Consider the following 12,138-nt stretch of genomic DNA (forward strand, 5'->3'; position numbering starts at 1 on the left):
TGCTTGCTGTCTGACTTTTCTTAGGTCTTAGAAGACACAGAAATCAATGCTTATATTTTCTGTGGATGATTTTTTTGAGCTACTAAAAAAACCCTAGAAAGGCTGACTTTTGCAAACTATTCTAACCTTTAACGCTTCAATGGTGATGGGGTAGATGAAATGCCAGAGTAAGGAATGATACATGACAAAAAGTCTACCAGTCAGTACCACTGCCAAACCTGAACGAGGAAGCCATTTTGGTCCAAATTCAGTCAAGGCTCTATTTTTTTTTCATTATGTTAAGAAGAACATTTCTGAAAAGCTGAGATAGGAATCCTAAAGCACTTCCTATAATTGGAGACTTCAGGGAATTTTAACCTGTTGTGTTAATGCATCCAAAGTCTGTTGTTTTATCTATGTTTGGATAAAATATGTATTCCCTCTAACAATTGTGATGAGAACCTGTCCCACGCCTGAGGTGGTTGAGTTCTGTGAAACTAAGCTGTGTCCCAAGAAATTAACCCTAACCTAGTGGCCAATGGTCTGGTAATGAGCTTGTTTGTACTTAATTAGGCTGGTCCTCTGATGACAGATGCGTGGCCTCATCATAAGAAGCAGACCAGTAGCCCTTCCAGCATGGTGCGACATGTCAGAATATGTGCAAGAATCAGTCATCTTCATGTCACGATGAGATAGCTGAAGAGGACTTCAGTAAAAATGTGTTAATGAAATAATAATAATGGAAACCATTTTATAAAATAATAATAATGAACAAAGATACAACTAATTTGATCTAATGAGCTCTCACCAGAGGTCTTTAGATTAATATTAACAGAGGCAATGAAGAAAGTAATTTATTTTCATAAGAAGATTTCACTAAATCTATTTAGGAGCCTTGCTTACTTTTTTTCAGCATACATGGAACTGATTTTAAATCCAAGAAGGAAAGTAGAAGAGAATAATTTGTTAATATTGTAGTACTAATAAGGAATTTTAAGTAAACAAAAGGCACAGAGAAAAATAAAAGACAACCATTGTTTCCTCTGTCTATAAGACAGGCAATACGTTTTCAGGAAGGAGACCCTTACTAGCTGTGTGATCCTGACCAAGTGCCTTAATCTCTCTCAGCCTCAGTTTCCTCATCTGTAAAAGGGGGTAATAATAGTGCCAATCTTACAAGGCTGTTGTAAGGATCAAATGAGATCACATACAAAGTACTTTGCAAACCTTAAAGGGATATATAAGTGCTATGTGCTACTAGAGGAAGTACTAAAGTACACTGCTAATTCCAAGGGAAAGGGTGTCAATGTCATCCTTTGCAGAGTTCTGTGAATTTATTATTATTATTATTCTTTGATAGCTATGTTTCAATATAGGTGGTTTCCTTTATAAGGGTATGTACTTTATTTTGTACACCTATAGCCATCATTTTGAGAAAGGGTCCAAAGGCTTCCCCAGACATTGCCTATAGGGTTCATGACACACAAAAGACCTTCACTAAAATGCATTGTGACTCCCTGCCTGAAACTTTCAGAATTCCTGATTCCTTCAAGACTCAGCTCACTTGCCACATGAAGCTTTTTCCAATCTTCCCAGATGCTGCTAGCACTCTTCTTCCAAAATGATATGATTACACATATCCATAAACACCTGTCCATGTGTGTATCTCCCCCAGCTACACAATAAACGCTTTGAGGTCATGGGCTATCTCACTTTTATCTCTTCATACTCAGTACCTAACATAGAACACTGTCTTAGTGCAGGCTCTTAGTAAATATTTGTTCACTGATTCCACAAGGTCTTCTAGGCAGTCACTGATAGAGCTGTCTTCTGCTACCCAGGTGCTTTGCTACCAAATCCCCTGTGTTTTTAACTTCTTTGAAAGTCTCTGAATGTGCTTTAATGCTTTAATCACTCACACCTCAGCGCTCTCTCTCTCTCTCTTTTGATATATATATACACATACACACATTTATATATATATATATATATATATATATATATTTACTAGAAATTGGATTCCTATTACCAACAATTTCAAAGGATTTCACATGATTACAAACAAATATTATCCTTTTCATTTTTTTCTCATGGAAAAAACCAAGGCATAAATGAGATTTGGTTATGTCAACAAGAATATACAACAAATGAGAGAGTAAGAATGCAGGGAGACCAATTAAAATAATATTCAAATATGTACTTCAAGACATTCCCTTTCTTTCTTTAAAAATATTTCTTTGTCCTAAAGAAAATATTTCTATAACAAGAACCTAACCAAAATAACATGATGAACTTCAAAAATATATTCCAAAGGGTCTTACAAAGAAACTGTTCTCAAGCTTAAAAAAACTACAAAGCAAATTATTTCCAAGGTAAATTAACCCTTTTCTTTAAAAGCTTTTTTTGTTTAAAAGTAAATACATGCAAAGTTCCTTACTTTGAGCAGGAAGAAGTTTGTTCATGTTTTGGAGGTACAATAATTTTTTCTTATTATTAGAAAATTTAAAGTACAAGAAAAGAATCTAAGAAGCAATTGTACTTCCAAATGTATTTGGCTCATTGATTTTAGATAGATAGATAGATAGATAGATAGATAGATAGATAGATAGATAGATAGATAGATAGATAGATAGGTAGATAGGTAGATAGGTAGGTAGGTAGGCGGTATGTGGAGGAAGTATGGAGTAATTGATTGAAGGCTGGACTTAGAATTAGAAAAACTCAGGCTAAAATTTGATCTCTGACACAGGGTGTGGGACCCCAACCTCTTAGAGTCCCAGGAAACTCTCAGACTGTTAGGTAAAGAGCAGTTGCTGTTTTGCAATCCTATGGAGAGTATCCTTACCAGAAATTCCCATCAGCAAAGGGGACCAGATTGAACTACAATTGAAACATACCGGAATTTCATGATGATGTTCTCTTGTGGATTCCATTCTGTACAACTTCCTGAAGCATCATTTAAGCACTTTTGGTCACCAAAGGGCTAAAATCCTTTGGGTTTACCCATCCTAGATGTAGACTTGCTTTCAATGCCAGACTCCCAGAAATCTGTCTGTACTCACTGACTGTCCTCTCCACTTCTCCACTTTTCAGCTTCTTATAGCCTACACTCTAACTGGGACACTTAATTGAACCTGTTCTCTCCATAGTTGCCAACAACCTCCTAAATGTTCAAGCCTTTGGCCTTTTCTTCATTCTCATATTCCCTGTCAACTGTTTCAAAAGTTACTGAGAGGTTCACTTGCTCTTCCTGAACCCTTTCCCTTTGCTTCTGTGCCCCAGTTCTAATCTACTGTTCCACCCGCCTGTCCAAGAACTCCTCCAACTCATTGCTTGTCATCTCTCCCATGCCTTAAGTGTGAATTTCCTTCAACATTCTTTCCTAACCCTGCTTCTCATCTATTCGTTTTCTTTCTTGATCATCTCATCAGCTCCTATGAGGTCAATTATCACCTTTATATATATACAATTCTCAAATTGATATGTCCAGGCTGTTTCTTCTTTTTCTTGAGTTTCAGTTCTATATTACCAGTTACCTAGACATCTCCACCTATAAGTCACACTGGCAACCCAAACTCAACATGGCCAAATGAGACATGGTCATCTTCACCAAATCCATTCCTCCTCCATACTTCCTTTTTCCACTGAGAGCAGTATCATCTTCCCAATCACACGGGTTCATAACCTAGGAGTTATTCTTGTCTCTTCCTTCTCCCTCCCTTCTCCTCTCCCTGAAATCCAAACAGTTGGTTAAGTCATATTGATTCTATCTTCCAAACAATGCTTGAATCCATCCCCCTCTCTCTACTCATACAGCTATTATCCTAGTACAACTCATCATTACCTCTCACTTGGATTAATGTAGTAGCCTCTTAACTGCTATCCCTGAATCCAAAATTTCTCCCCAACTAATCTTGCCATTTTAGCAGCCTAGCTACCAAAATTATTTTCCTCAAGTATAGGTCTGACAACATCATTGGCCTGCTCAAAATCATTAGTGCTTCGCTGTTGCCCCTAAAATGAAATACAAACTTGTCTGTGTGACATTGAAGTTCCTCAGTCAGGTGGCACAAACTTATCACTCCAGCTTTATGTACACCCTCAGTTGAGGGGCTACAATCTCTATTAAGCCTTCCCTGATCATCCTGCCTCTTCCCAAATGGTTAGTGCTCCATCCCTTGTCACATTACCCTTACTGGCTTCTCTGGATATATGGTGTGCTTTGCCCAGGAGAATATAAACTCCCAGGATAAAGACATTTTCTTGTGGATTTTGTGTCCCCAGCACCTCACACCTTACGTTATGCACAGCCCTGAAGAAGCTTGGGGTTAAATTAAGTGGTCCCAGACATAAGGTTAATCTAGGGGGCATCTTAGTGCTCTGAGGAGATTTTATATCTTCCAACTTCTGAAAGGTAGCTATTATTCTCTGTGCTGGAAGTACCTATCCCCTGCACCCAGCTCAGCCTCCTTCCAGTTCAATGTTCCTGTAACAACCACATTCAAACAACTTCATGACTGTGACAATCAAATGAGGCACTTAGAAATGTTCCTTGGATCAAGCAGAAATTAGAGTAGCAACCTAAAGAAATCTCACAGAATATACACCACAAAGCAACAACAAAAGAAGGCAACACCACCAGTGGACATCATCTCACAAAGGTTTCATGAATACTGTTCGCATAATAGGGATTTCATATAACCTAAAAACATGAAATATTAGAAAATAATTTTCTCTACTCCCAGCTCCTTGACTATTTTCTACAGATGTTTCCTTCTTACATTGTTACTAGTAATAATAACAGACCTGCATAGAGCACTTTCAAGTTGGTAGGGTCCCTGATGGACATTATTTCATTTGAACTTCACAACTCGAATGAAATGATGTTTGTCACATCACAGGTGTTATCATCTCAATTTTACAGATGAGGAGAATGAGGTAGAGAGAGATTAACTATCTTGTAATGGTTACCCAGTGAGTACTAGCTCAGGTGAAATTTGAACCCAGATATTTTCAGATTCCACACCCTAGAAACTGAAACAAAATTAAGTGAGCAGAAATAAGAGGATTTGAAGATAATCTTCAAACATAATCTCATACTCATTAGTCACATTTCTGGAATGATATGACCTCATGAGAGACAGAGCACTATTCTTGGAGTCAGAAAGACCCAAGTTCAAATCCCATCTCTTATCTGCTGATGACACTTGTTCACTGTGTAACCAAGGAAAGTCACAACTTTTCTGAGCCTTTGGTAGCCAAAATTATACATGGAGAGACTTCTTGAATTGCTAAAATCATAGGTCTTTGAGGTAACTGATGTAATTACTTTACTCTAACTTCAGGGTTAAGAGTGAAACTTCGGATTCACACATTACTAGCGAATTCATTAGTTAGCTCTTTTTTTTTGTAAGTACACAAGGAAGAATAAAATTAGAGGCCATGAGGTTGAGATCACATATTCATTAAGTGTACTATGGTACAGTAATAGTAATATATAATAATTGAACAACTGAATTTGTTCAATAATCATGGCTAGATAAAAGCTATAAGGAACTTTATAGCCACATAGTCAAACCTACCCAATCTTCCTATTGTGCAGGCAGTTTTTCTCTTTTTCTATTCTTTATCACCAGTGCTTCACATAGCATTTGAGGCATTGGGATAGGGATGGTGATTGACCCTGTGATTTCATTGGCATAGGGGACTCAAAGGTGTGAAAATTCCCTTTGCCAATGAGGATCTCCATGTTTTCTGCAACTTTTGGTGTTGCCTAGAGCACTGAAACATTAGGCAACTTGCTCAGCATCATGAATTCAATCTCTCCGCCCCACACTCCCCATGTATACGCAGGCGCGCGCACACACACACACACACACACACACACACAAGCACACACATCACATTGTCTCTCTTACTTGGTACATTGTAAACTTTTTTTTTTTTTTTTTTGGTGAGGCAATTGGGGTTAAGTGACTTGCCCAGGGTCACACAGCTAGTAATTGTTAAGTGTCTGAGGCCCGATTTGAACTCAGGTCCTCCTGAATCCAGGGCTGGTGCTTTATCCACTGCGCCATCTAGCTGCCCCCATTGTAAACCTTTAATAAACACCTACAAAATGTAGTTAGTCTGTGGAATTTAGTCCTTTATCCAATGGATTTTTTGGGCAGAAAAAAGGCTTTCCACTAAATTAATGGGAGCTTCTAATTCTCCCTAAGTGGCAGAGGAGGAAGACAAACTGTGGATCATTTGCTCTTTGTAGGTGAAGTCTCTGCCCAGATGGCTAAGCTGATTTATCTCTAACTTTGGCTAAAAGAGTAATGCACACAGTCTAGACCTCATTCCTGATGCTTCCAAATCCGGCCAGCATTTATGAAGCTATTATAGTTGGCAAGGCACTGTCCTGGGCATGGAGCTTCGATGAATATTTATTATTATTTCTAACATGTAAGCTGAGGATAATACCATTAAAATAGGAATCACAAAAAGCTCTTAAATTCTGATTCATCAAATTAAGTTTTTTTTCCTACTGAGAATCTGCCCCCGCCCTGTATCAGAATTTTTCAGAATATTAAGAGTTTAAAATCCAGAAACACTTGGGTATCATCTGTAGGTCTGAGATACATGCTGACTCAAAGAACATAAATATCTTTTCATTACTCAGATGGGTTCTGATTTTCATATTCCACCCACAATGCCTTTTCTTCAGTTACAAAATTATTTTTTCACTTTCTTTATAAAATTATTTATAATTTATCTCCTTTATTCCATGACGAGAAGTCGTTGTGGTAGAAAGAGTAGAGGGCTGGCCTCAAAATCAGGAAGACCTGGGTTTAAGGCCTGCCTCATAGATACAAATTGTATGACCATGAGTTAGTCACTTACATTCTCAGTGCTCCCAGATAATTCTATAAGATTTTAATTTAGAAAATAATTGCCAATCTACATTGGTAGAGGGAGTTTCTTAAGTGGGCATTCCTTATACCAAAAAAAACCAAAAAATCACATGTGTAAAACAAACAAAAAAATCATTCCACAACTAACTTCTATAAACCTGCACAGATTCCTTTTTAATTTCTTACCTCAAACATGAGAAGCTTTTTATGCAACTACAGACCACAGGAGTTTTAGTTACTGAAACATTTTGGTAACTGGTTTCTATTCAGTTTTACCATAACTATAATAGGCATGAATGAACTAATTTTTTTTTCCATAAGGACTTAACAAATTCTGAATTGTTATAGTTCAATTCTCTTTCCTTTGTCCCTAATTTAAGTACATGGAAAAAGTATCACACTCCTTGAAAGCAAACACTTGTCCATTTTTAGACAGAATGTACTTGCCATGATTAGCAAGGTAAATTAGGAGGATGGATGTCCATAAACCTGTACAATAACCAAATGTCATCATCACCTTATAGCCATATCTATTTCTCATGCTTATTCATCCACATCTTTATAGAAAACTTCTTCAAATTTTTAACATTTCCAATCTTTCGGATTCTCCTCTAGCTTAAATCTCTAACTAATCTGTCAGTCAGTGAGGGGCAGGGGAAGGAGGAATGAGTTATGATGTACTTGGGTGGGTGGAGAGAGTTCAACTTTTCACCTATTTCTCCAATTCAATTCCTCAGAATATAACTCAATCAACAAGCATTTATTAAGCACTTCTGTGCCAGACACTGTGTTAAGGGCTACAGATACAAAAACTAAAGGAAAACGAACAGTCTACAAGAAGCTTTTGTAATGTAATTTTTATTTTATTTTACATTCCCCAGCCCCACCCCACAGTTAACAAGTATTTCTTAAATCTTCTCACTTCTTTCCTCATTGGAAAATAAAAACAAAATCCTTTTAACAAACATGGACTGTCCAGCAAAACAAATTCCTATGCTGACTATGTCAGAAAATGTACGGCTCACTCTATATTTACCGAGTGCCTTGTCTTTTTCTCCAGAGATGGGTGGCCTGCTTCATCATCAGTACTTTGAAAATGGGGTTGCACATTGTGTTGATCATAGTTTTTAAATCTTTCAAAGTTGGGCAGCTAGATGGCACAGTGGATAAAGCACCGGCCCTGGATTCTGGAGAACCTGAGTTCAATTGTGACCTCAGACACTTGACACTTACTAGCTGTGTGACCCTAGGCAAGTGACTTAGCCCTTATTGCCCTTAAAAAAAAAAAGTGGAGTATAAATCTTTCAAAGTTGTTTGCCTTTACAACATTGCTGTTATTGTATAAATTCTTCTTCTGACAGGACCTTGCATTCTAATAAGTGAGACAATATGTATGTATTTAAAAGAATATAAAACAGATACAAATTAACCTTAATGGAGGACCTGGAGGAACCTAAAAAGGCTTCATACAGAATGCAGCGTGAGAGTGGAGTTGGGAATCCAAGACAGAACCTAAGTTCCCTGAGGGCAAGGGCTGTTTTGTTTTGTCTCTGTGTCCCCGTCAGGCAGCAGAACTGGGACACGGTGAGTGTTTAATAAAATCTTATTGATTGACTGGGTGTCATGTTTGAGGAACAGGAAGAAGCCTCTTGTGACTGGACCGTAGAGTGTGGGAAAAGAAGTAATGTCAAAGAAGGCTGAAAAGGCAGGAAGAGGCTGGGTTGTTTGAGGAGTTTGAATGCCAAATGGTGGAGTTTACACACGATCCTAGAGATAATAGGGAGCTGCTGGAGTTTATTGAGCAAGGAGGTGACACGGCCAAACCTTTGCTTTCAGAAAACTTCCTCTGAAGGCCCACTACTCTCCTTCCCTGGTACCTACCAATATACAATTCTCCATTTTTTGGCTTCAAGTTCCAACTTTCCTGGTCAACTGCCAGCTGTGGCCATTTTCCAATGGTAGCCCAAGCCAAGCCAGCCCCTCCCCCCAACATGAAACTCCTTGAGATGTTATTCCATTTCCTCACCATGATCAGCTCCATCCTAGCAAAGAGGTCCACTGAACTTCTCTCCTGCTCTGCAGCAACAGGCACGTATGGCCTCCCAAGAAGGAGCCTTACTTTATCCCCTCCCTTCCTAGCCCATCCTAGGATTCTCATTGGTCAGCGCTTTCCAGCTTGCCCGCCTTGGCTCATGCAGCTCCTCCTCCTGCACTGGGGTGAACTCCTGGATCACCACTTTTTAGGATTTCATTACTCTTTATCTGTGAAGGGCAGAACAAGAAGAAATCCATTTGATTTAGGTGCTCTCAGGCTAGAAGACCAGTGCGTTTGTTTGTCACCTCTGTCTACACAGCTTTTATTGGTGGGGCTACAGCCAAGCCAAAGGTAAGCATCGCTACTATTTCAAATATTCTGTTTTATGTTCTGCAGTTGTCAAACTTTGTTTGGCTTCTGAAGGAATGCTTCAGCTTGTAACAAAAGCCATAATGAGTCTTTTGGCTTTTGTTTTCAGTTGTACAGCTCGGGGTGGGGGGACAGGGATGGGGCTGATATAACTGTCCCTTTACTCGTCTCTCCTCCACTTTAATGAGCCATTTCTGGGGGGAGAGCTCCCCTTCAAAGATAGCACCTGGCTCAAAAAAGCTGAAATTCCAGACTATCTTCCAGAAACAAAATACTGGTTAATATACATGCAAAAAATTCTCCAAAACAGTTTTTCTTTGAACAGTATATAAGAAAGCACTTTCATTCTGTGGAATTTATCACAGCTGAATCATTTCCTTTACAACAAAAAGGAAGGATCACACCTCAGAGAAGGGCAACAAACATTTCCCTGTAAATATTTAAAAGACTAGTTCTAAAAATATCCTATTTGAACAATATTTTCATTCTGCCTAATCCCTTCAACCAAGGTAGAAGTTGTGAATATCTACTAATCCCTAACACATTACTGCATACTTTGTGGTAAAAATCACTGCCCTTAAAATGTTATTCATGTGATAGATTAATAAGCATATATGTATATATTAATATATGTATATAAAATTTATTTTTGTTTCCATTATGGTAAAACCCTTGGTTTGACACTTTTCAAATCTAGAGTCTAAAAGAGGAGTTCTTAGCCTTAATTTGTGGACCTCTTTGGCAGGCTGGTGATGCCACTGGACCCTTCCTCGGAATAAGGTTTTTAAATAATTGAAGGAAATCCTGAATTTCAGTTGGAGGTCTGTGAAAAAGTGATGCAATTTTTTTCCCATACAAGTTTACAGACTCCCTGAAATCTGATCATGGATCTCAAGACTTGAGAATTTCTGGCCTAAAAGATCAAACTTATTTTTTTGATATTCAAATTCACTAATTCAACTTAATTATTAGTAATGATTAATAAAGAAATCTTTTAATCCAAACATATAAGAGAAAAATGTAAGTAAATCGCCAATGCCAATGCCAATGCCAATGCCAATGCCAATGCCTTGGAAATATCCTTGGTTAAAAACACTGGTTTTAATGATTTTGGTATTCATAATTTGGTATTTATAACTATTGGTTATAATTAATGATTTTAGTATTCATAATTATTTCCCCAATAGTTTACTTGAAGTCTCAACTCTCCTTTTCTTAATTGAAAAAATAAAAGAAACATAAAAGAGTTTCTGCCCTGCTTTTCAGCAAGTCAAGAGTCTCATAGCTATATCACCTCAAAGTATGTATCCCCTAAGGAAAAGAAACCAAATCTGGGATGACCCAAAGAATAATGATTCCTAGCATCTAATAGCTGTTTCTCTCAACCTGTTCTAGCATGTCAAACACAGCAGCCTCCTCGAAAAAGGGGTCTTCCAAATATTGGGAGTCAAGACACTGGAGTGTAGTATCCAGTTTTGCTTTAAGGCACTAGGAAAGTTTCCATCTCTTCATGCTGTCATTTCCACATTAACACCAGTGTCTCAAGATAATGATACTAAATCCCATTATCAGTGTAATACTTTTATTATGAAGGGCACTCCACTTAAGGTAGCAATTGGGTTTTACTTTCTCTTAAAACTCATATTTTGTATTCTCAATTAATAACTGCATTTTTGTGTCATCCTCTTCAATAAGAAGGGAGGAAAGTCAAAATTCCTCAGTATTTAGCACAGAAGTCAGTAAATCAGTCCTTAAAAAGAATAACTGGTACCTAAAAGACCAGTCACATCAGTACAACCCTAAAATATACATGTATGTGTATATATGTGTACATATGTGTATGTGTGTATATATGTGTATGCATTTACATATAGATATATACATACACACTTTCCATGTATGTAAAGCACCTGTCTTCACTCAGCACAGAGGCTTTCTTTGTACTATGTTAATTAAACAGTCGCTGACCTCTGTAACTTTACAAGAGACAACACTGATGCAGGAAAAAACATCAAGAAGAAACTATCTGCACAAGAGTTAAATAAGTAAATTAACGGCAATTTTAAAAAATGATGCATTAACATTATGTAGAAGCAGAGAGGTGAGTGCACACTGTGAGATATGCTACAAAAGAAATGATGGGAATTGCACAGACACAGAGACTATGCCTCTCTTCTCTGGAAACTGATCAGGGAAAGCTTCACAAATAAAGTATGATTTTGATGAACCTAGAGGGAAAGCATGCCAAGCAGGAGGTATGGCCTGGGAAAATACTGAGAGACAGAAATGTATTTATCCAAAGGGGATCACCTTCTCCTGAGAGCAGAGGAAGGAACCTATTGGGAAAGTATGAAAACAGGGAGAATAAAGCAGTCTGGGATAACAAAAACTGAATAAAACTCATAAATCCATTCCCAAACTGAGTCTTTATGTTGTACCTACAAAAATGCCAAAATGATAAAAAAGCGCTTTTAAACCTGGTTGTTTTGAAGTCTCTCAGAGCTGTGGAGATATATTCGGATAAATGTTTTTCCATAAGTGCTACTCTGATCCAGGCTCTTCCCTGAAAGGAGGAAGAAACAAAGTTAATACTTAATAATAACAGCAACAAGAAGTTTTTTAAAAAGTCATCTGTGTACCATGCCTTCAAAAAGCAAACAGAATGATGATATATAGGGTATCCCAAAAGTGGAGGTGCAGTTTCAAACCTTTTATATATATATGGATCTGAATTTTTAAATATATATTTTTAAACCAGATATTTTAATACTATGGTACTGAATCAGACAAAATATTTAAATACATAGGAGTTATTTACCTGTATCCTGGTTTCTCTGAAGGCATATTCTCTATAGCATA

General features: G+C 37.6%; 2 protein-coding genes across 6 annotated transcripts in view; one reads left to right on the forward strand and one right to left on the reverse strand.

The window, feature by feature from the left end:
• RUNDC3B (RUN domain containing 3B) overlaps positions 1-12,138 on the reverse strand; it is a 115,150-nt gene that overhangs the window by 44,231 nt on the left and 58,781 nt on the right. For all 4 annotated transcript variants that reach the window (XM_043965971.1, XM_043965969.1, XM_043965970.1 and 1 more), the window contains one exon: positions 11,757-11,842. In XM_043965971.1, coding sequence (XP_043821906.1) covers positions 11,757-11,842 — 86 coding nt within the window. The remainder of the gene's footprint in view (positions 1-11,756; positions 11,843-12,138) is intronic.
• The window catches only part of ABCB1 (ATP binding cassette subfamily B member 1), a 210,255-nt gene continuing 207,238 nt past the window's right edge, over positions 9,122-12,138 (forward strand). The window contains exon 1 of one of the 2 annotated variants that reach the window (XM_043965966.1): positions 9,122-9,261. The gene's annotated coding sequence lies outside the window, so the exon portion shown is untranslated. The remainder of the gene's footprint in view (positions 9,262-12,138) is intronic. The other variant, XM_043965961.1, reaches the window with a different exon arrangement.

Source organism: Dromiciops gliroides, chromosome 5 (genome assembly GCF_019393635.1).
Source record: "Dromiciops gliroides isolate mDroGli1 chromosome 5, mDroGli1.pri, whole genome shotgun sequence".
NCBI lineage: Eukaryota > Metazoa > Chordata > Mammalia > Microbiotheria > Microbiotheriidae > Dromiciops > Dromiciops gliroides.